The sequence below is a fragment of the Vicia villosa genome, linkage group LG2 (genome assembly GCF_029867415.1).
Source record: "Vicia villosa cultivar HV-30 ecotype Madison, WI linkage group LG2, Vvil1.0, whole genome shotgun sequence".
In the NCBI taxonomy this organism is placed as follows: domain Eukaryota; kingdom Viridiplantae; phylum Streptophyta; class Magnoliopsida; order Fabales; family Fabaceae; genus Vicia; species Vicia villosa.
The window spans coordinates 22,689,531-22,711,211 of NC_081181.1; the positions used below are offsets into that span (position 1 = coordinate 22,689,531).

At 35.9% G+C, this 21,681-nt stretch overlaps 1 protein-coding gene across 1 annotated transcript; it reads right to left on the reverse strand.

The window, feature by feature from the left end:
- Positions 1-268: 268 nt before the first annotated feature.
- LOC131649603 (glutamyl-tRNA(Gln) amidotransferase subunit B, chloroplastic/mitochondrial) lies at positions 269-15,069 on the reverse strand. The gene is made up of 8 exons (XM_058919357.1): positions 13,832-15,069; positions 11,264-11,473; positions 10,517-10,657; positions 10,179-10,382; positions 7,185-7,382; positions 6,823-6,891; positions 810-926; positions 269-721 (listed from the first exon to the last, which is right to left on the reverse strand). Exons 1-8 carry the CDS (start codon positions 14,426-14,428, stop codon positions 641-643), a joined length of 1,617 nt encoding a protein of 538 aa, XP_058775340.1. The 5' UTR covers positions 14,429-15,069; the 3' UTR covers positions 269-640.
- Between the last annotated feature and the right edge of the window lie 6,612 nt (positions 15,070-21,681).

A 21,681-nucleotide genomic window follows, 5' to 3' on the forward strand; every position in this document is an offset into this window, starting at 1 on the left:
GGATTCTATCCTGATGTCTATAAAATACTTGTCTATTAAAAACAGTTTCCATAGTTTTGTTTTAAGTGATTCTTTTTCATAAAATAAATCTCAACATGATTCAGAGTTGTATAGTCAGGTTTTTTTATCTCCACCTATTATAAAAATGGAGATGTACATGTAATATTATGAAGATACTATCACTATTTTGTTCAAAATTTTCACAAATAACAACCAATGGATTACGTTAATGCTCATTATATTGTATTGACCACATTGTTGCACTTGATTAATCAATAAAGGAAGAGGTTTGCATGTATCACCATTGTATTGAAGATACTACAAGTCTACAACTATGAGTTGTTTAAATTTTTGACAAATCACAACCAATGGATCACATTAATCCCTATCACAAATCATGTAACAGAGAAATATCAATAGCTGAAATGCAATTACTTCAGCCCTTTGCAACTCAAAAATGAACAAAAATCTATATCAAGAATCAGCAAAACAAGAACCTTCCAATTTTATATTTCATTTCCAATTTGTCTGGTGCAAGGTGACATTTTATCAGTGATCAACACTCGCATGTTACGCAAATGATCAACTAAGTAGCACTAACACTTCAGATTGAAGACGTGCATATGGAAATCTATTCACATCAGCTTTTTGAATTCAATTTCTCCAAGATAATCTTGTTAACTAAACCTGGATTTGCCTTGCCTTTAGATACCTTCATTACCTGCATTTGGACAAAGGTAAATCAAACAATGATTATAAAAGGGGGAAAATAAAACATAACAATTGTTTCCAGATCTACAAGCTCATACCTGGCCCGCAAAAAAACCTTGAAGTTTAGTTTTGCCTCCTCGATATTGCTCTACCTGTTTTGGATTCTCTGCAATCACTTTGTCCACCATTTTTTCAATTTCGACAGGATCTGCTATCTGTCATTTCCAAATAACAATCCAACGTAGTTGTTTAGAAAAGTGATGATAAGATAACCCTTAACTTTTGGTTAAGAAAAAAGAGAGTAGTTTGCACTTTTGTACATATTATAGGGCCTTGATGCGTGGCATGGCAGACAAAAGAACGGGAATATGCGTGAGTCGTGTTGATAGAGAGTAGAATTTAGTATTAAAGTTTATTAAGAATTTATATAAGTAGTGTTGATAGAGTAGAATTTAGTATTAAAGTTTATTAAGAATTTATATAAGTAGTAATTTTATTGGTAATGTTATTTGGGCCTTTATTAATATTTGGGCTTTATAGTTTGTTATCCACTAATAACATTATATATTGTAGTCTCATTGAGACATTATGGTATCAAAAAAATCAATGAAGTTTAATTTTATTAGTCTTGTTTATCTTTTCTCTAGTGTAGAATTTTAAAGCATTCTTAGGGTTTTGATAGTGTTCTCTTTTAGAGCCTATCAATTGGTGCTTTCATTTTCGATCTCACTTCCGCTTAAAGTCATGACGATATTATTGTTTGATGGGGAAGAAGATGCCTATTGGTGGATTCTATGTTTGGAGAAATTTTTCAAAGAGCATGAAACACCCAAGTCATTGAAGGTTTTAAAAGCTGTTGGAGCATTAAGAGGCTCTGCTTTCACATGGTGCATATGGTGGTCTCGTGTTCATCGCAAATATAATTGGGATACATTTACAACAGCCCTATTATGGCGTTTTAAGCCGGAATGGAGACCCATTTTACCGCTGGATGATGAAGAAGAGGAGCCACTCCAGGAGCTTCAACCCTTATATACGGAATAAGGGGAAGAAGAACATGTTGCTGAAGACAAATTTACAGATTTGATGAGTGAAAAGTTAACTTTTTTTGTTGACCTTGAACTACAACAACAATCAGAAAAAGAGGAAGAAATTTCTTTCCATCCAAAAAATCCAGCAGACACTTTGTTGAATTTTCATATTCGGTAAAATCATCTCCGGCGACGGTGCCACTTCCGACGACGGCGCCACTTCCAAAGACGATGGCTCAGGACAACCTTGTGGGACGGCCCCATCCAAAGCTCTTAGTGAGTTTACAATCAAACCTAAGAGCTCCTCGGACTGCTCTGGCCATTTGGTCTTTGACCGAAATGACGCATTTTCTGAAACAGTGGCACACGTTTCTGGTGGACAAGTAGGCTGTCCAGGAAGAGTTTTTTCCTGAATACCATTCCCATTTAACTCAAAACTATGTACAGAAGACGTACTACTGCTTTCTTCGACAGCAGAATTCAATCTCTCATTAACAAGAACTTGTGCAGACTCCACTACTCTATCTTCATTATCACGTTCAAGAGGACTAGCAGTTCCACTGCTTTGTGGAAAAGGCTTTGAGCATTCATCAACAGAATCAGCAGCAGGGCCCACTTCAGAAGGCTGGCAGCACTCAACCATTATATCCAATAGTAAATCAATGATTCTTGCTGTAAGACTTTAACTCCCATCAGCAAATTCATCAAACTTGGGGAAGACTCATCAGCCTTGGTGGCCTTCTTCCCATCATAACTACCAGCAAGCTTCGTAGGCAGAAGCAAGCGCTTTACTTTTGCAGGATCATCAAGATAAACCCGAAGTCCAGTCAGAAACCCAGCAATTGCACCAGCATCCATTAAAAGTTTCTCTCTTAAAGTAACCTGTGGCTGTGAAGGATTATCTCCATAAGTTAAATGAAATCCAGCTCTGGAAAGAAGATTTCTAAAAATATCTTCCTCATCTCCACTTATCCCTTCACTGTCTTCAGAGTCTATCAATTCATCAGGATCAGTTGTCAACGCATCTTGATCATCTTCCGAGGCAAAAACCTCTAAGTCTGAAAAGTCAAACCAAGGGCAGCAATCCAATATTTCACACACAAAAACAATGGTGTCACGGACAAGAAATCCTGCATCTGCTTCTAACATATCTGACACCTTCATGAATTGCAATACAGAATTATTCCAAGTTTTTGTGCAGATAGAAGATTCTTTCCATACAGTCTTGGCTGCATTTTTTTGATTCACAACAGCCATTCTGTATCTGACCCAGAAGTTTTTATCAGGATCACTACCAACAGCCTGGTCACTCTCCAAATAAATACATATGGTATCAAACGACTCATACACACCAATTCGAAGTTCACATTCACCAGCCTGAAAGAATTTACTATAGATTTTTCGAGTCTCCATTATTTCCTTAAAGAAAGGAAATTCTCCACTTTCCATGAAAATGAACTTCTTTTCCCAGTACTATCAAGAAGGGAACTACTGCTGTTTGACTCAGAATCATGCTCAGTAAGATCCTGCAATATTGATGTCTCTTTCAATATAAGGACTTCAGCTGAGAAAATGACAGTGTCTTGGACAAGAAAACCTGAATCTTGATCAAATAGACTAGTAAGCGTCACAAATTCACGCCAACCCCAATCCTTGGCAGCTTTAGAGTAACGGTTCTGAGATTCCTTGGGGACAGATTTGTCCTCCATTTTCTGGTTTACAACTGACAACCGATGATTAACAAAACAACTCCAATCACTTGAAGAATTTCTTGAATCCGTAACTTCAAGAAACACTGAAAGGTGGCACGGTGGCTGAGACTGCCCTCGGGGATAAACAATAAGACGACAGTCCCTATTACCAATCTGAAACCTCCTGCTCTTAATGCAAAGACCCGTAATTTTCCTCTTTTTCAGTAAATCCTTCAATCTTGTGAAATTCTCAATCCTCCAAGTGAACTTTCCAATGTGACCATCTGACTTCCGGGCACCACCTCCACTTCTCCCACCAATGACAGCCCCATTCTTGGAGAAGCTGCTAAACTCCTTGATCACATGAAACGAGGTACTAAAAACAGCAGTGTCATCCACCAGAAACTGTTAGGATGCTAATTAGGAACCCTAACAAACTAAAGAAAAGCTAAGAGAAATAAAAGAGACAACTAAAATAAACTAATAAAATAAAGATTTTTTTCATTTCTTTGATATCTCAAATGTGTCAAAGACACTACATTATATAACCTCCATAATGGATAATAAAACTAAAAGCCCAATTAAATTTAAAGCCCAATACTACTACTACTACTACTACTACTACTAATAATAATAATAATAATAATAATAATAATAATAATAATAATAATAATAATAATAATAATAATAATAATAATAATAATAATAATAATAATAATAAGAATAATAATAACCACTCTATCATTGCTGCGGGGTCCACTTGAACCTTGTCCTCAAGGTTCTAAAATTAATCCTTTAATAATGAAAAGATTTGAGTGTGTATTTTTTTTTTCTTTGTGATGATTTTGCAAGTGGTATGAAATAGGTTGGTGTGTATGTTGGATATATTTTTTTTCTTGGCGTGACATAATGGTTGTAGGCGTGTGGGATGGGGTCCACATGATGGAATGAAGTAATGGTTTTTTTGTGTGGTGACATAAAGGTAAAAAAAAGGACAACAAGTGGGTGTGAGAAACATGTAAGGTAGGTGGCTTTAGCTGGCAATGGCATATTGTGGGCACCAAGTAACCTACAGTCTAGTAGCCTCTGTTTGGAATGAGTAAAGTTGAGAAGAGAGAAGTTGAATAGAGAGAATTTGAAGAGAAGTGTTGTATTTCTTCTGCTTGGTATGAAGAGAAATTGCTAAGAGAGATTGAAAAAGAGTGGGGCCTACATGTTTTTCATTTCTCTGCTAACATGAGAAGAAAGGAGCAGGAATGTGACTCTTTTATTCAGCTTCCATTTTTGTCCTTGTCTTTATAAATTTTCATAGCATTTTTACTTTAAAAAAATATTTATATGGATTAAATAAAATAAATTATTTTTGAAACACAAGGACAATTTTGTCTTTTTAAAAATGAAACACACTTCTCTCTCTTCTATTTCTCTTCTTTCTCTTTTAAACCAAACAATACTCTAAATCTACTCTATTTCTCATCTCTTTCTCTCTTCTCATCTTCTTTCTCACCTTTCACTCTCTTCTCAATTTCTTCTCACAACCAAACACACCCGTAGTGTGTGATAAGATGGTATCGTGTAGAAAGGATAACCGAGAGAGGTCAGAATAAAAATTTCTTCTTTAATTCTTTCTAGCCCCTCTCTCTCTTTCTTCGTTCTTTTTCATATCATCCCTCTATTTCCTTTTTCTTCTTACTCTCCCTCTCATCTTTTTCATTATTTTTCTTCAAACAATATTTAATAAAAATTAAAATTAAAACAATAGAGATAACCGAAAATGGAGGTGGTTCTGGTGGTGGACGGAGTTGTGGATTAATGAACAATGGTGGATCTGATGGTTCTAGTGGTGGATCAGGTGGTTTTTGCGGTAGAGATGGTATTGGTAGTGATACCGGAAAATTCGCCGAAGATGTTGTTTGAGTTCTCGCGGAAAGTTTCAACAGAGATGACAACATAAAGGATGTCAGAGACGTATTCGAAAATGAAGTCGAAAATAAGACCTGAGATGTCGAAATCGTCGTCGGAAATTTCGTCACCGGAGTTGTCGCCGGAAAGTTCGCCGGAAAACTTCCATGTGAACCAGAACTTTCTTTTTTTCTTTGTTCTTCTGTCTGTTTTTCTGCATACCTCTTGAGCATATATTTTTCTTTGAGTTTTTCTTGTGTCTTTTTGAATGAATCTGAAAGATTTTGTATCTGCTCCTTCAACTCTTCTCTATTTTTGTTTGAGATCTCATGAGTTTCTGTTATATATTGTTTTAGGATTTCTAGTTGGTGAAGTGTTTCTGGCTGTGAGAAGAAATTTTGAGGTTGAGATTGAGGTGAAACAGAATCTATGTGTTGTGGTTGGTGTGGAGTGAAAGTTGAAAAAGGAGGATTTGAGAAGGAGTAGTAATATGGAGGGTATGAATATATGGGTGGTGGATATGGGTTAGATGATATAGGTGGTGTGGTTGAAACAGTGGGATGATAAGGATAGATTGGAGGAATGCTCCATTGATGAAATGTGGGTGTGAAGTTTGAATACTCCATGGGAGAGTTTGAGTGCAAGAATGAAAGCACCAATTGTTAGGATGCTAATTAGGAACCCTAACAAACTAAAGAAAAGCTAAGAGAAATAAAAGAGACAACTAAAATAAACTAATAAAATAAAGATTTTTTTCATTTCTTTGATATCTCAAATGTGTCAAAGACACTACATTATATAACCTCCATAATGGATAATAAAACTAAAAGCCCAATTAAATTTAAAGCCCAATACTACTACTACTACTACTACTAATAATAATAATAATAATAATAATAATAATAATAATAATAATAAGAATAATAATAATAACCACTCTATCAGAAACCCTGAATCCGTCCCAACGAAATCAGACATCTTCATATAATCATTCCAACCCAAGCTAGTATTGTCACCACTCTTATTATCAGCCGCAAAGCGACCATAAGAATCCCTATGCATGTGATTCGTAGCAGGCTTCTGATTCAAAACAGACATTCTAAACAAACACCAGCAACACCTATCAGACAACACAACATTCTTATCCGTATCCTTACTCTCAATGAAAGCACCAATTGATAGGCTCTGAAAGAGAACACTATCAAAACCCTAAGAATGCTTTAAAATTCTACACTAGAGAAAAGATAAACAAGACTAATAAAATTAAACTTCATTGATTTTTTTGATACCATAATGTCTCAATGAGACTACAATATATAATGTTACTAGTGGATAACAAACTATAAAGCCCAAATATTAATAAAGGCCCAAATAACAATACCAATGAAATTACTACTTATATAAATTCTTAATAAACTTTAATACTAAATTCTACTCTCTATCACGTGTGGAGAGAGAGAGAGAGTAGGAACGGTACTACTACTAACCTGAACCAAATCCTTTTTTTCTATGATTTCCTTGACACTTCCACCCTTGGCTAACAGCTCAAATAGTATCTGCAAACACATGAACAATTTTGTAAAAATACAGAATTCAAAATAAATTCAGAATAACAAATATCTGATTGTTTTTCCTTCTTTTCCAATCCATGCAGACAAATAAAAGGAACAGGCACAGCACATATATAGTGTACCGTGTCAATCAAAACCTCATACACATACACAATTAATTTCCACACAGAAATTAAGTCTCTGGAAAAACTAATGAGGAAAGCTTGAAGATATGAATATGATGCCTACAACAGTATAAATAAGTATGCACTACAAATTAGTGCAAAAGTGAACTATACCTCCTTCCCAATCTTGCCACTGATGATTCCACCTTTAATGGAACCTATCAACTCGGACAACTCTTCAGGTGTAAGCTTTATGTCATTTATGGTCAGCTTTTCATTTTTCATGAAGGCAGCAATGTCACTCATTATCCAGTTGGCAACCAGTTTTGCATCAGCACCCTTTGCAAGAGTTGCATCAAAAAATTCTGCAATCTAACACATCCATTGAGAAAATACAAATCATGTGAGACCATGTGTAGTAATAATAAACATAATTGGTATTTAATTTTTAGCTTTCCAATGTACTGGACTTTATTGAGTTCACTTTCATTAAGCTGTGCTGCATTTTTATGACCATTGTGCATTTAAACAATAAAAAATTCTTTAGTGCTGCAAATACATGAAGTTTAAGTGTCTCGCGCCTTTTGCCTACATTTACAGGAGTCCAACAAAGGATTCACTATCTCAAGCAAGATTACAAGTTAAGAATTAAAGCTATAACTGTTGTTAGTATCTGAATTGCTAAGAGAGATAGATAGAGGTGAGTTAGTTAAGAATAGACTATAGAATAGAAAAGTAAAAGGAATAAATAAAGGCAGGTAGGACTATTCACGAGTCGTTCAGAAAGGAAACCCGAACCAAACTTCAAAAATTGCCCGTAAAACCAAAACAAACCACTCATGATTTGTCCCAAACCGGACTGAGCTGATTCTAAGGTTCGGTGCACCAGGTTCGGAATTTTCATATCAAACTGGTTCAAAACCGAACTTAACCTTTACGAACCAAACTGTTTTTTGTATGCTAACCGAACTGTTGCTACATTTGAACTGATTTTGAAGTTAAGAACCAAACTGATATTTTTATACTTTTTTTTCTACTCCAAAGTTACATTATTTAATTCCTCTTAAAAGGCAGCAATTGAACATCAAAATCGTCATAGTAAACTGTAGAATTCAGCCTCCATATAGAAATCAAAACCTGATTTCCATTCAATTATGTTTCATGCAATTACAAACAACAAAGCTGAAAATTATTTCATTTTGTCCCGTTATTCTCCAAAAAAAGTCGAGTTTTCATGCAAATAAAAGAAACACAAACTAAAATATCACAGCAAAAATTGATGCCATATTCTGCTGCTATGGTAACGAACAATCATCTAATCTCCTTACAAGTGTCCATAGTTTTACATTTCCTAACAACGACGGCCAAAAAGTTGGAAATTAAGAACACAGCTAACAATCACATACTAATGGCATAAGTATCAATCATATAGAAACAAGACCAACATGTCATAACAAAGGGATGGAAAGTGAGAAATATATAATTACATAATAGAAAATTACCCAAGAACAAGAAAGTCTGAAGCTTATGAAATTATCCAGATAAATCTGGCTTGAGAAAACTAGTCTTTTACATAGATATAAATTAGTAGTATTAATGAGGGCTTATAACTGTAAAACTAGAACTTTCAGAATCTAAATGAAAAATGAGAACCTAATATCTACTTCTAATAATACAACAAATTTATCTACAAAAGAGAGACGCTGATATCAGACAAACACTCAATATGCACAACAGACAACCTCTTCATTTGAGGAATTCAAACTGTGTCCGTAAGAGAATAATTCCAAAAATAATAACATGGTTTCACAAATGAAAACACAAGCGGTGTAGCTGGATAGAACATAGACCAAATTTCTAAAAACAAAGCAAAGAAGACTACAAGTAAACCCTCATCATCATCATCTACAAAGAGTGGTACCAGTTCCCCTAGTGATAGTCTCTAGAGAGCACAAGTGCACCAATTAAGTCACATGTTCTAGTTCTGTGGAGTTGGATGCAATCAACACATGGTTTCTAAGGGAACTATTTCTAATCTTAACCTTTAGTCATTTCAGGATGGTAGAGCTTGTTGTGTATGGTGACATTGGAAGTGTGTATCTTATTGAGCTTAAAGAGAACCTGGGCATTCTATGTTATGAATGTATTGAACAAGGCTTCTCTTGCTAGGCGTGGTTGCAAAAACGAGTTCATGAGGATGGTTTGCGCGATTTATGGTTCCGAACTTAAGGATTATGAACTTGACGAACAAGTTCATGAAGACCGTTTGGCCGATTTAGAGTTCATGATCATTTATGAAGAATCTTTAGGAACTTGAGGGATCTTTTATTTAGGTTTCTTTCTGAAATGAGATTTGAAACCTAACAATTGAGAGGTTTTGATCATAATAGTATGCTATTTGCTATTGAGTTTTCAGCAATGGTTATTAAGCACAGCATAAGTAATAACATTTGGATCATTTTATTGCCAGACATTTCTTGGATGCTGTCAAATCTCTTAATACATTTCCTAATAATACTAAGACAGAAGTGTGATATTGGATGTTTAGTAGCTTATAGTTAATCTTCTAATTAATATTTAAACAATCTTTGAAGCATTCTTTTACTAGGGGACTGATAGGACCATTGATAGTCCCAATTTATAAGGTTATAGAAGGGAAATCAAAAGAAGAGGAAAGGAAGAGGTGAAGGAAAACACTGCTTAAAATCCATCACGGCCTTCCAGTATCAGAATTAGAAGAAGGGCAGGGAGAGAGACAGCAAGCTTAAAGATCTATAGTAATTAAAAAGGAGGAGGAATGAGAAAATTAATGGCGTGCAACAAAACAAGGCAAACATGAATATTATCAGGAAGTCTATCGCGGGAAAGGGTTGAGAAGAGGAGTAAGTCCCTTCTAAGTACAAGGTTTTTTTTTCTTATTCCTATATTTTTTTTTCTTCTAATTTTAAGGAGCTCAGCTCCTGCTATCAACTAGTTTTCATATAGTTTTTATTTTGACACTTTGATAGAGGCTTATTTCCTTGAATTCATTGACTATTTCATTCAAAGTTCTAAACAATACCTGAGTTTCTTTATCTAAATTCTGGTCCTATCAGGACATATATTTCAGTCATGTGCACCAACTGGTAAAGAATCTAGTAACGCCAGAAAAAACAACAGGTAACTCACATTTTTATCATTAGCTAGGAAAAGAACATCTTGCATGCCTAATCCCATCTTTTCATATCTTCTACGTTTTTCTTCAGGAAGCTCCGGTAAACAATTTTGAATACCATCCACGTATTCTTGGGAAAGGATTACTGATGGAAGATCTGGTTCTGGAAAATATCGATAATCAGCGAGCCCTTCCTTTTTTCTCATTGTAATTGTTCTCTAAATAGAATAACAAAAGTTATTATTCTTTAAGAAAAAAAGAATGAGGAAAAAGAAAGCTATCTTGTAGTTGTACCTGCTACAACTCCTAGAATAGATTGTAAACAACAACAATATCACAATATCATACTAACCTGAGAACCTTCTTCCCAGAGTCGAGTTTCCTGCACTATCTGATCTTCTTGACCTTGACTATGAAGTAGTACCTGCCTTGAGATTTCAAAATCAATAGCTCTGCTCATTGACGCAAATGAGTTCAAGTTTTTTACTTCAACCTGCCAAACAAGTGATCATATTAGCACCTAAATAGGTAATATACCGTATTTGTAATATTACATTGCAACATAAAGCTCGATTAATATCATTTTTGTGGTACTTTGTTTCTATAGACAACTCAACTTTCTTTCTCAAAATATTAATTTGCAAAAAATACTCTTCATTTCATAGTTGATAAAAGCTCACGACTTTGTCGAATAATATATTTTCTTGGTAACAAAAAACCAAATTAATCAGCTCAGATAATAAATTTACATTCCTACACAATTGTGAAGAAATGTCTCGATTTATAGAAAAAAATGTCATTTCAAGGTAACTAACACCAAAAAAATTTCATGCTTCACCTAATTGCTTAGAAAATACTTCGGTTCGAAAAAGATAATAACTATGGTCTTGCTTACACGATCAGGCTTTGGAAAGAGCATAACCAATTATGAAATTACCTCTAACAGCTTATTCCGAGTTTCTAAATAATAATGAATAATTAGAGTAGGGACAACATTGGTCAGAATCAAGAAAGTTCCCAAGCAATTTGAACAGCGAGACCAACACGCTACAATAATGTAATGTAGTGCAGTGTGAAAAGATTCTAATAACTTGTATACCTTTGTCCCAAATTTTGACTGCCCAATGGGTCGTACTGATACATTTACATCACAACGAAGAGAACCTTCTTGCATATTGCCGTTGCTCACTCCCAAATACCTAACCAACCTCTGTAATTCTGCTGCATATTCTGATGCTTCAATACCATTTCTCATGTCAGGCTCAGAAACTATCTCTAGCAAAGGTACCCCTGCCCTATTTAGATCAACCTGTGAAAAAATACTATCAAATTTAACATAAGCTCATAGATATAAAAGTTATCAAGCCTTCGGTTATAATCGTTCGGGAAAATGAGGGAAACAAAGCATTTAATGTTACAAAATATGTACTATGCACAAAGAAATATAGGAAACTGATCCAACATAAGATTTTTCAAAATACTTTAAATAAATATAAATGTATCCGTGAACAAATGCAGTCAGTCAGTCAGTCGTATATATTCACCACAATGTTAAAAGATGCCAAATTAATTGACATAAATAAATGGAAAACAGTTTGTCAATTTTGCTATGTTGAACAAACGTTTTCATATTCATCTAAACTGCTGAACCAACCACAACCAATAGTTTCAAAATGAAAATCTAAAATACACCAACACCCACATAGCAGACCAGCTACCCAGAACAGTTTGGTGCCAACTTACTCCCTTTCTCTACCATCTTGCGCCCGGCTAATGATTTTATTTTTGAAACAGCTGAAAAACATTATAGAACTCATAATTCAAGCACAAGACCAACCCGAAAAAGAGACTCGTTTAAGATCCGGTGGGCCACCTAATATCAGGTTTCTGCTATCGGGTCACCCACCCTTTATTTCTGCGATCCAGGTGTCCAGTCCTGAGCGTGAGGGGGTGTGTTAAGAATCTCACATCGGAATATATATGGTTTGAACATGTCCTTATAAGTAGGGACAATCTTAACATACAGCTGAACCAATCCATGATGCACATACAGCTGAACCAGCAATTACAAGATCAGCCTTCATTGCAGTTTTGAAGCTGAGCTCTGCTTTGTCCTCCAGCACCTTGATCCGCCTTCTAGAAAGCTCAGACAGCAAACCACCCTTCCTGCTAAGTGCAACAGCTGAAACAGTGGCTCCACAGCTCAAAAGCTCTGTTGCCAACTCCATCATTGAAAGCGGAGCTCCAGTCATGGAAAGCTCGTGGAACACCAAGATAAATCTTCTGGACCAAACCAGACGCGCAAAGTCCCCCTTCCTATTACATGTCCCAGAACGTTTCTGAGGACTCCATTCCAAAATCCTATCCTCTATCGAACCAAACGGACCAACCAGCAATCCATATGTACTATTGGTCTGAGGAATTTCCGGTTCCTGCTCCTCTATAGTGTTGTTCTTTATTTCCACTGTCAGTTTTTTCTTACCACGGGCTTTACCTTCGAAGATCGCCTACTCTTTTTCTTCGAACTCACTTTACGATGAGACGAACCATCATCATTATCATCATTTTCTTTCTTTGCTAAAGCCAAAGCCACATTTATTGTTCTACCAATCCCACCTTTATTTCTAACTGTACCATTATTAACAGACAAAGACTCATCACTAGCAATTAAATCGCGTCGAACACTCGTCGGATCAGCGTCTAAACCAGTATTCCTCGGCCCCGTCCCAAATCCAGAAAACTCCTCTTTCTTATCACTATGAGCCCACCTAGACTGAACAAAAAACCCAAGATAAGCCCATAGAGTAATCAGAAGCAACCACAACAACACGCGATTGCTCCGAAACAACGCCGAACCACCGAAACCCCTTCCGTCCTTCCTCGGCGTTCGACTCGAATTCAATCTTCGAAAGGAAGGAGAATTAGTTCTTGGAGTCGATCTTCCAGATAATGTTGATTTAAAAGTAGCAGTACCAGCTGATCTTAATGAAGATAGTTTAGCTAAACCAGACTGAAATTCAGCTCTATTTACTGCTTTCCTCAACAATCATGATTCATATATCAATCACTAAGAAGCTTAACCCTATAAAAAAAAATCCCTTTTTAGGAATAAACTAAATTCAGCACCTAAAAAAGCAATTGTACAATAATGGTTGAAGCTGAAACATGAAAGATTTAATTTGTGAATCAGAATCCATAAAGAATAAAATCAAAATTAGTGATTCAATGAGAGTCCATGAAAGAGTGTTTCAAGATTGTAAAAGAAGAAGCAAGAAGTAGTAAAGAATTGGATTTTGTAGAGTTGAATTAGACTAAACCACATTTCTTAACATAGCTATCAGGTTTCCGCTATCAGACCACCCACCATTTATTTTCACGCTCCAAATGTCTAGTCCTGAGCGTGAGGGGGTGTGTTAAAAGTTCAATATCGAACAATATATGGTATGGACATGTGCCAATTTTATAGGGTTGAGTTAGGTCCAGCCACATTTCTTATCTTAATGGAGTCCATAGGCCAACAGAATAAGCCACTTCTGGCCATACACACAGCAAACCAGCATGCCAATAGACAACCAAAAATTAACTTGGGTTATTTCTTGCCATTTGTTTATGTTATTAATTAAATATCAAAGCCTAGAAGCCAAGAGAAGAGACAAAGAAACAGTACCTGAGAGAAATTTCCATTTTCAGTATGCATTAGCTTCCCGGCATCCTCTTCCATATGAACCCTAGTAATGCCAAACCTCTTATGCCCACCACCAAACTCCAAAGGAATATCCACATCAAGAAAACCCGAACCCGCAATCGGAACATCAAACTGAGAAATCTGATAGCCTTTAGGAAGATCAGGGTAAAAATACTGTTTCCTATCAAACTTAGACTCAAAAGCCAAGTTACAATTTAGAGCAAGTCCCAATTTAACAGCAAACTCAATAACCTTAGAGTTCAAAACAGGCAAAGCACCGGGCAAACCCATACAAACCGGACAAATGGTACTGTTAGGAAACGAGCCATAACTGTAAGGACAGTTGCAAAAGGCTTTGGTGAGTGTTGAAAGCTGAACGTGAGTTTCGATGCCAATGACGGCTTCGTAGTCTTTTGGGATTTTGTCGAGTTTTTTTGATTGGGTGCTTGTTGGAAGTTTGGTTTGTGCTGTTGCTTTGGTGATTGTGGAATAGAAGAACGCGTTTCTTCGTTTGAGAATTGAGGTTGGATTTAGTAGAAGAGGGTGAAATTGAAAGGTTCTGAAGATTGTGTAAGACATTTTAACGGAATAGATAGATAGAGTGAAGGAGGTAACTAAACCCCCGCCTTAAAAATCAAAGTTGCATAATCTGCAAAGCGCAAAATCAAGGGATCCGGATTCTCTAACTTCCATGCGGGAAAGTTAGAATGACTTTCACTAGTTTTCCACCGCTTGATTTATTGAATTGCTACGATGCGTCCACGTTTCCAATTTTTTCAACAAAGAAAATTAAAACAACCCATTGCAAATTTCTGGAAAAAAACATTACAAATTATTTCTACATTCATTCTAAATTGTTGTCTCTTCGCCGCCTATTACAGATTATCATTGTTACCACTACCATCAACCATCGTCCCTCTTCCATGGTTTCCTTGCCGTCGCCGGAACTCCTTGAATTTCAAGAAAGTTCGTTTGTATTGTTTCAACCTTCAAAATTCTTGTAAAAAATTTGTTTGCTGGGTTTGTGGCTTTGTGATGATAACCTTCGGGCGGTGGGGTTGGCCGACGACGGTAAGGTGAGGAGAAAACGGTCAAACTCACAGCAAAACAGTGGTGAAGAGATTCCAAGTTGCTGTAGTTGATGACTAACAGTGGGGGCGATGAGGATGGTGGGTGGACATTTTGGTTTCTTTATTTTATTTTTATTTTGATTAATTGCTATGTTGCATTATGTTAATCCTTGGATTCATCTGGCGGTTGAAAATGTGTGAACGGCAGGCTGCAGTTCGCGGAACAAAGTCAGAGAATCTGTTTCCAAAACCAAGGAAACCGGATCTGCTACCTTTAATGCTCAAAATGTACCCTACCTTTTGCCGCAATCTACTCGTGGATACATCCCACGGTGTAAATCTTGCCACGTGTGTAATTATTTATTTCTTTGTTAGAAAACCAAAATATATAACAAGGTTTGAAATTGAGTAGTATTTAGCATAGTGGTGGTGATTTATATCCTTAAATTTTTTATTTTTATTTGCTTTTAGTCCATAACGTCGCATTCATTTAAAAAAATTTAAAAAAAAGGTGAGGTGGTTAATGTTGTTGATGTGAGCTGATATGGTTTTATTTTTTTTTAAGTTTTAATTGATGAATCAAATGATGACGTGGATTATGTAGTTATGTAGTATTAAATGGAAGGATCAAATCCAAAAAAAAAGTGTTATTTCAAAATCATCATCTTCTTCCTCCTCATTCAAGCATTATATTCTTGTTTTCTCCATTTCTGCATTATCTTTCTTTTTCCTTCATTTTTGCACATTGAAGCATGTCTAACTCCTTTGTTGGAAACTCAACCTCATTTGAAATTCTAGAACGTGGTTGCAATAGATCAGTGAAGCTGTTCATGTCCAATTCCAATGAAAACCCTAAAAAGAAATATTGGAAATGTGCAAATTTAAGGGTAGGTTTGACTTCAATTTATTCATTGTTCATTGTTCATCTGATTTTGATCATTTTCATTATTCAAATTCGTAGGCACCGAGTAGCTGTAAACTCTTCATATGGGATGATGAACTTGAGGTTATTCCTCCATATGTTTGCAACAGATCAAGTGAATCCCGAATTCCAATCGCTTGCAATTGCTCAGAGGTTCTGAAAGGCCTAACTGGCATTATGAAAGACTCTAAGAGTAGGAAAAATGAGAAGATGAAGATGAAGTTGGACATTGAAAGGAACAAAGCCAGGTTGTTTAAGATTTCATCGATTATCTCTAGAATATTGTTATTTGCATACTTAAAAATTTGTACTTGATGTTTGTAAAATGGTTTTGAATGTAATAATTGGAGCATGTATCTTTTTGTGTTTCGTCTATGTAAGTTTGCGAGTTTATAACTTTCGTCCTATAACAGTTCATTAATGTACGTAATCTACAAATTGCATTTAAAGGTGTCTACTTATTAATGTGAAGTGTTTGAATGTAATAATTTAATGTTAGTATGTAATTTGTTTTTGTCCCTGTTAGTTTGGGTTTATTTTTATTTTCGTTCATGTACCTTAATGAATTGAGATAACGAGAATTGCAAAACCCATATAGGTAGAAAGGAAAAAATTGAACTTGACTAATGTTTTATTCTGGAACTAGAAATAGAGAGAGCTACGGAAATTACGGAGAAGTAGAGTTTCCGGTGCGGCGGAGTTGGGGTGTACCTGCAAAGTTAGCATTATGACGCCCAAGTTAGCTTGTGAAAGAGTATACAATATTCAAATTGTGTTTGAAATATGTTACTTGAAATGACACCATTTCCCATATATACATACATATATACATACATATATATTTATATATATATATATATATATGGGAAGAATAACAACATTTATGTCTTTAATGGAACACGGAGGACCATTGGATGTGCTTGAGGCGTAAATCGCCTACAGCGAGGTAATAGTCTTATGGTAAGGAAAAGATTCTAGAAACATGAATGTGTAGTCAGTTGATATGTTTTTGCCCTTCAACGGCCTATCTCGAGGTGGTCGGTCTGAGGGGGATATGGCTAGCCTAGAACATCTAACATAACCAAAATGTATATAAACCCAAAAGGCATATGTGCTTGTCATCTAATAAACATGAATTTGTATCAAAATACATAACCAAAAGGATTTAAATCACATAACATAAAGGTCTCACACAAAATTTTAAAGTTGTCTCAAATTACATAACATAAATATATAATCTCAAATACATCACTAAGATACTTCATGTCTATAAAGTCATAGGTTGTGTTGGATCACTTCCTTCTCCCTTGAGGTTCTTGCATTTTATTACCCTTGTTTTATCGCTTCTCCTCACATTCAAGTTCAATTTCCTTGAAAATTTTGCTTTGTTTTTATTTTTTTTGCATAAAAAATCAAACAATGTATCAGAGAGAATATTATAAATAATATGATTTAAACATATGTGTAGCAAGTTGTAAAAACTCATCTAGTTTAAAAACTCTAGGAGTTCCCACAGCTGCAAAAACAACTACTTGAGGTATCTCATGTGCAAGAGGTGCGGCAAAAATATAGTCAGATATAAAAAAAAGATATATCAGAATCATGTGCAGTAGTAGGAACTGGTGCAGGTGGAGCAATAGGAACAAAATTAGATGTTACATCATTCACATTTGGTTGAGGTTGTGTTGCCTCGAATGCTGTAGCAAGATTTGCAGCAAGCATTTCACAGGATCAATATCACTTGGTGCTTGTATTGAAGTTCCAAAAACATGTGGTTCTTGGGTTTCATTTATAGATGCAATAGGTTCTTATGTTAAAGTATCAGAAACGGGTGGTTCTTAGGTTGTAGTTCCATATGCAGTTGGTGCTTCATTTTTCTTTGGTTTTCTCTGAAAATACCACACAAGATTAATTAAACCAATGCAATTATTATTAGAGCAATAACATTAATAAATAATACAAATGTATGACCATGTATATCTTTCTTTTTTTAGCTTCAGGGTCAACCATAAGACTAGTACAATTTCTTGCATTATGACCATGTATAGCATATTTTGTGCAACAATAACTTATCTATGCTCTTCCCTTATTAGGGTCCTCATCAGATTTCCTCCTCCTCAATTTATTTGGTCTTCCACGTCCTTTCTTGTAGGTTGGAGGAAACATTTCTTCAACATCAACCTCTGGTCACATGTCTTGTCCATTAATAGAACTTACATCAAAACTATAGCATACCATATATGTATCCTTGAAGTAATAACCATCCATAAATTCTTAGGGCGTTGGTTCTTAAACCATAATGCAAATATTGGATGTCTACAAGAAATGCCTACTAATTCTCATAAATTACAATTACATGTTCTTTTTGAAGTGTCAATAATGAAACCATGTCTAGTTAGCACATGTTCAACTTGCCATATTGTTTCGCCAGACCAGGTTGGAATCCAATTACCTTCATGTTCAAATTATTTATCTAACCTAAGTCTAGGTCTAGGAATTATTCTATGTTGCCATCTATCAAATGATTTTAATCAATCCTAAACGAACAAACTATGTTGACGAAAGTAGTTAATTTATTGGTTTGAGAGAAGATAATACGCTGACGAATGTAAGTACTATCCATATTTTCTATTCATTTCTACAAAATAATTTTTTCGTAGTAAGATTATAAATGAGAACCTGCATAAGAGAGAATAGGATAAGAATGAAAATCCTAAATCCTACTTTAAAATCTGAGTTTAAATCAAGTAATTTTTCTTAACCAATATTAACGACCATCTTGGATAAACATAAAGATAATAGAATTCAATAATCATAACAGTCGATGAGGAACAAAAGCTTTTACTACTTCAATATAAGTCATACACTTACGGCCTATCAAAATGTTAAATGTGTTATTGTTTATCCCGATAGCTCTACCCACATCCTCTATTATGACGTCTTCAAAAAGTTACAGCTCGACCCATAACATTTATTGTAGTTCAAGGACTCCTATATAGATTTTCCGGCCAAACGAATGTGTGAATACAAGATTACACTCAAAGATGTTTTTGATTCATGGCAAACTCAAATAAGCAATTCAAACAACAAGGCGGAAGCAGAAAACTCAAAGAAAAGCAAGCATTGATCACTCATGATAGTACAGGTTGATCTATTATACTTATAGGTCGACTCAATACAAGCAGATCAAGAAGAATGCAGAAAACCAGCAGTTAGGTCGACCTACTGTCAACCCAGGTCGACCTAAAATGGAGAAAAATCCTTATACTTCTGCTAGGTCGACTCACACATCATCTAGGTCGACCTAAATTGATGAAATTTACATACCAGTCTGCTAGGTCGACCTACACAACAACTAGGTCGACCTAATCTGAGAAAATGTCCCCAGAATGCATTTGAAGAGGATTCTGGTCGACCTACTCCTTAAACAGGTCGACCTAACTGGGAGCAAAATTCTGCAAGCTCTGCTAGGTCGACCTAAGCTCTACAAGAGGTCGACCTAACTGATCAAGAATGCCAAAAATTCTGTTTCTCTCATCTCCAACTGTCAAGCTATCATATATATTGTCCAAGGTTCATTATTCAAAGACAACACCAACGACTGAAAGATACACAAACGCTTCTCATCTTCGTTCTTCATCATCTCCAACACAATTACACATAATCATTCTTGCGTTGCGGGTTAGTGATGAGTTCGATAACGTCCATAGAACGGAATTGAAGATTCCTAGTGGGTGAAGGTTTGTGGGGTTTGTTGGTGAATAAAATCTGCGGGTTTTGTCCTCCACGACGGGTGGTTCTTGGGGGTTTTTATCAAGAGGCGTTCATTGAGGATTCGGCTGAGTGTAACGATTGAGGAACGGGGAGTTCAAGGAATCAAGACACTGCAGAAGGGAATCAAAGTGAAGCTCTTGGATAACCTTGATCTTGTTCAAGATTAAGGGGGAAGAAGATTCAAAGGATCGACATAATTGGTTTATCGTTTATCGCTTTGTTATCTTCTTTGTATATACTACTTTCAACATTAATGAAAGATTACCCAATTTCAATTTGGAATTGGGGGCAGACGTAGTCGTAGCGAGGACGATCGACGAACTGCCTAAACAAATATCGTGTTCTTGTCGCTTTTACCTTTTCATTTACATTCTGTTCATATTTGGTTATAATAGCAAATTGATCAATGATTCGAGTGTTAAGATTGTGAATTAAGAACCTATATAAACATCACAATCCATCACATATTGAATCACCATCAATTTGATCATTATCACCAAGTGTTTGTATATTTGTTTCTATCACTATTACTGCATTGCAAACATTGTCCATCATACAAGAAGTTAATCTGATTTTCAATAAGAGCAACGCTTTGATTCTGCAACATATACTCTTATCACTTATCTCAAGTCTTCGACTGGTTTTAAACACATATACAATCGTTTCGATAGTGGTTCGGAATAGACGCGAGTCGATTCAGAATCACTTCCGCTGAAAAGTCATTTAACCCCGTAAAACTGTGAACGATCTATTCACCCCCCCTCTAGATCCTAAGGCCAGCGTCTAACAAGTGGCATCAAGAGCTCTGGTTTATTCCGTGCTACGTGAAACACTTATTGGAAAGATGGCTTCCGGACCTAAAGGGGCTCACAATAGAGCTCCAGTTTTCAACGGTGAAAACTATGGCTATTGGAAGGATTGTATGTGTGTCCACATCAATGCAATTGATAGGAACATCTGGACAACTATTGTCAATGGTCCCTTTCAGATCACCATGACAAATGCAGCTGGTGCAGTTGTTCCAAAACCAGAAAATACTTGGGATGCTGAAGATGAAAAGAGATATGCATACGATTGGAAAGCGAGAAACATTCTAATCTCAACTCTAGGAGTTGATGAATACTATCGCGTTTCCCATTGTAGATCAGCTAAAGCTATGTGGGACACATTGCAAGTTGCCCACGAGGGAACAGATGATGTCAAACTAGCTAGGATCAATACGTTAACTCAAGAGTTCGAACTCTTCCACATGGAAGATGGTGAATCCATCGAAAACATGCAGAAGAGATTCGTTCATCTGAAAAATTGGTTAAATTCTCTTGATAGACCTGATTCCAATGCAGTTGCTACTAACAAAATCTTAAGATGTTTGAACAGGGAATGGCAACCCAAAGTTACAGCAATAAAGGAAGCAAATGATCTAAACACTTTAGACATCACAACTCTATTTGGTAAACTAGAGGAACATGAACAACACCTTAAATGCCTTGACATGCATGAGAAAAGGACAAAGAAAGAAAAGAACATGGAGAAAGAGGTAGAGAAGAAGTCAATAGCTCTAAAAGCTTCGAGCTCAAAGACCTCAAAACGAGAGCCAAAGGATAGTGACACAAGTGATGACGAAGACTCCGATGATGAGGAAATGGGACTGTTTGTGCGAAGATACAACAAATATCTAAAGAAAAATGGAGCAAAACATTCTGACAAAGGCTTGATCAACTTTAGAAAGCAATCAAACATGTTCAAACAAGATGACGACAACAAGGGAAAAATCAAAGGTCTTTGCTTCAATTGTGGGAAAGCCGGTCACTACAAACCGGATTGTCCATACGTTAAGAAAGAAAAGGAGAAGAACCAAAGCAAAGGTCATAACAAATCTAAAAGAGCCTACATAGCATGGGAAAGTGATTCATCTAGTGAAAGCTCATCAAGCGATGAAGAAGAATCAGCAAACCTATGTTTCATGGCTCATCAACACAAGAAAAAGAAAGCTGAAAAGTGTCTTGACATTGCCGAAAGGTTGTGGTTCCTTGATAGCGGATGTTCAAGACACATGACTGGAGACC

Coding starts and splice junctions, on each gene's coding strand:
- LOC131649603 (XM_058919357.1), bottom strand. CDS start 14,428: ATGTCTTACACAATCTTCAGAACCTTTCAATTTCACCCTCTTCTACTA. Junction 7,383..10,178: donor TCCTAGCTAATGATAAAAAT/GTGAGTTACCTG, acceptor TGGATGTGTTAG/ATTGCAGAATTTTTTGATGC. Junction 722..809: donor AAGGTTTTTTTGCGGGCCAG/GTATGAGCTTGT, acceptor GTCCAAATGCAG/GTAATGAAGGTATCTAAAGG.